We start from the raw sequence: 812 nt of genomic DNA on the forward strand, positions 1-812 counted from the left end.
TTCATATTTTCTAGTAGATAAACATCTCGCTTTGAATAATTCCTCGACTTATTTCAAACGTCATCATTAACCCGATACAAGTGCGTGCTGTGAGGCACCACTTGCTTTCGACATCACAATGGGTCACGCGACCCTAGATCAAATAGTTTTTTTAATGTGACATGTGACTTCAGATCAAATGGTCTGTTTAATGTGTTAACTTTATGTGCACTTCAGAACTAATCCCTTGTATTGGAGTTAAAAACACGGGTAAAAAGGTGTAATAATAACATGTTTTCTTGAATGTGTGTGTGCTGCTGTTTAGGACATACGTCAATACTTCAGTGTACCTGATGACCCTACTCAAAATTGTGTGGGATTTCAAACTCCATTAAAATTTGTTTTATGTGTTTCCCAACATATTTCCCAAAATGCTACCCAACAATTTGCCCAACAGGTTGCTAAACAAGTCGCTCAAAACATTACCCAACAATTCGTCCAACAACTTATCCAACAAGTTGCCAAATAATTTGCCCAACAAATTGCCAAAGAAGTTGCCCAACAAATTACCCAACAATTTGCCCAACAAATTACCCAACAATTTGCCCAACAAATTACCCAACAAGTTGCCCAACAAATTACCCAACAAGTTGCCCAACAAATTACACAACAAATTGCCTAACAAATTACCCAACAAGTTGCTAAACATGTCGACAAAACAAGAAGCCCAACAAACTACCCAACAATTTGCCCAACAAGCTGCCCAATGGTTTAAGAGAATGACAAAGATGTGGACAGAACTGAAAACCTCTCCTCTAGCGAAAATGTCATAA

The 812-nt window shown here is 37.9% G+C and overlaps 1 protein-coding gene across 1 annotated transcript; it reads left to right on the forward strand.

Annotated features, from left to right (window-relative positions):
• Positions 1-410: 410 nt before the first annotated feature.
• Positions 411-812, forward strand: LOC131927149 (methionine-rich protein-like). The gene has a single exon (XM_059282866.1). It carries the CDS (start codon positions 411-413, stop codon positions 810-812), a length of 402 nt encoding a protein of 133 aa, XP_059138849.1.

Source organism: Physella acuta, unplaced genomic scaffold, assembly GCF_028476545.2.
Source record: "Physella acuta isolate Inbredline_101_S28 unplaced genomic scaffold, ASM2847654v3 ptg001377l, whole genome shotgun sequence".
In the NCBI taxonomy this organism is placed as follows: Eukaryota; Metazoa; Mollusca; class Gastropoda; family Physidae; genus Physella; species Physella acuta.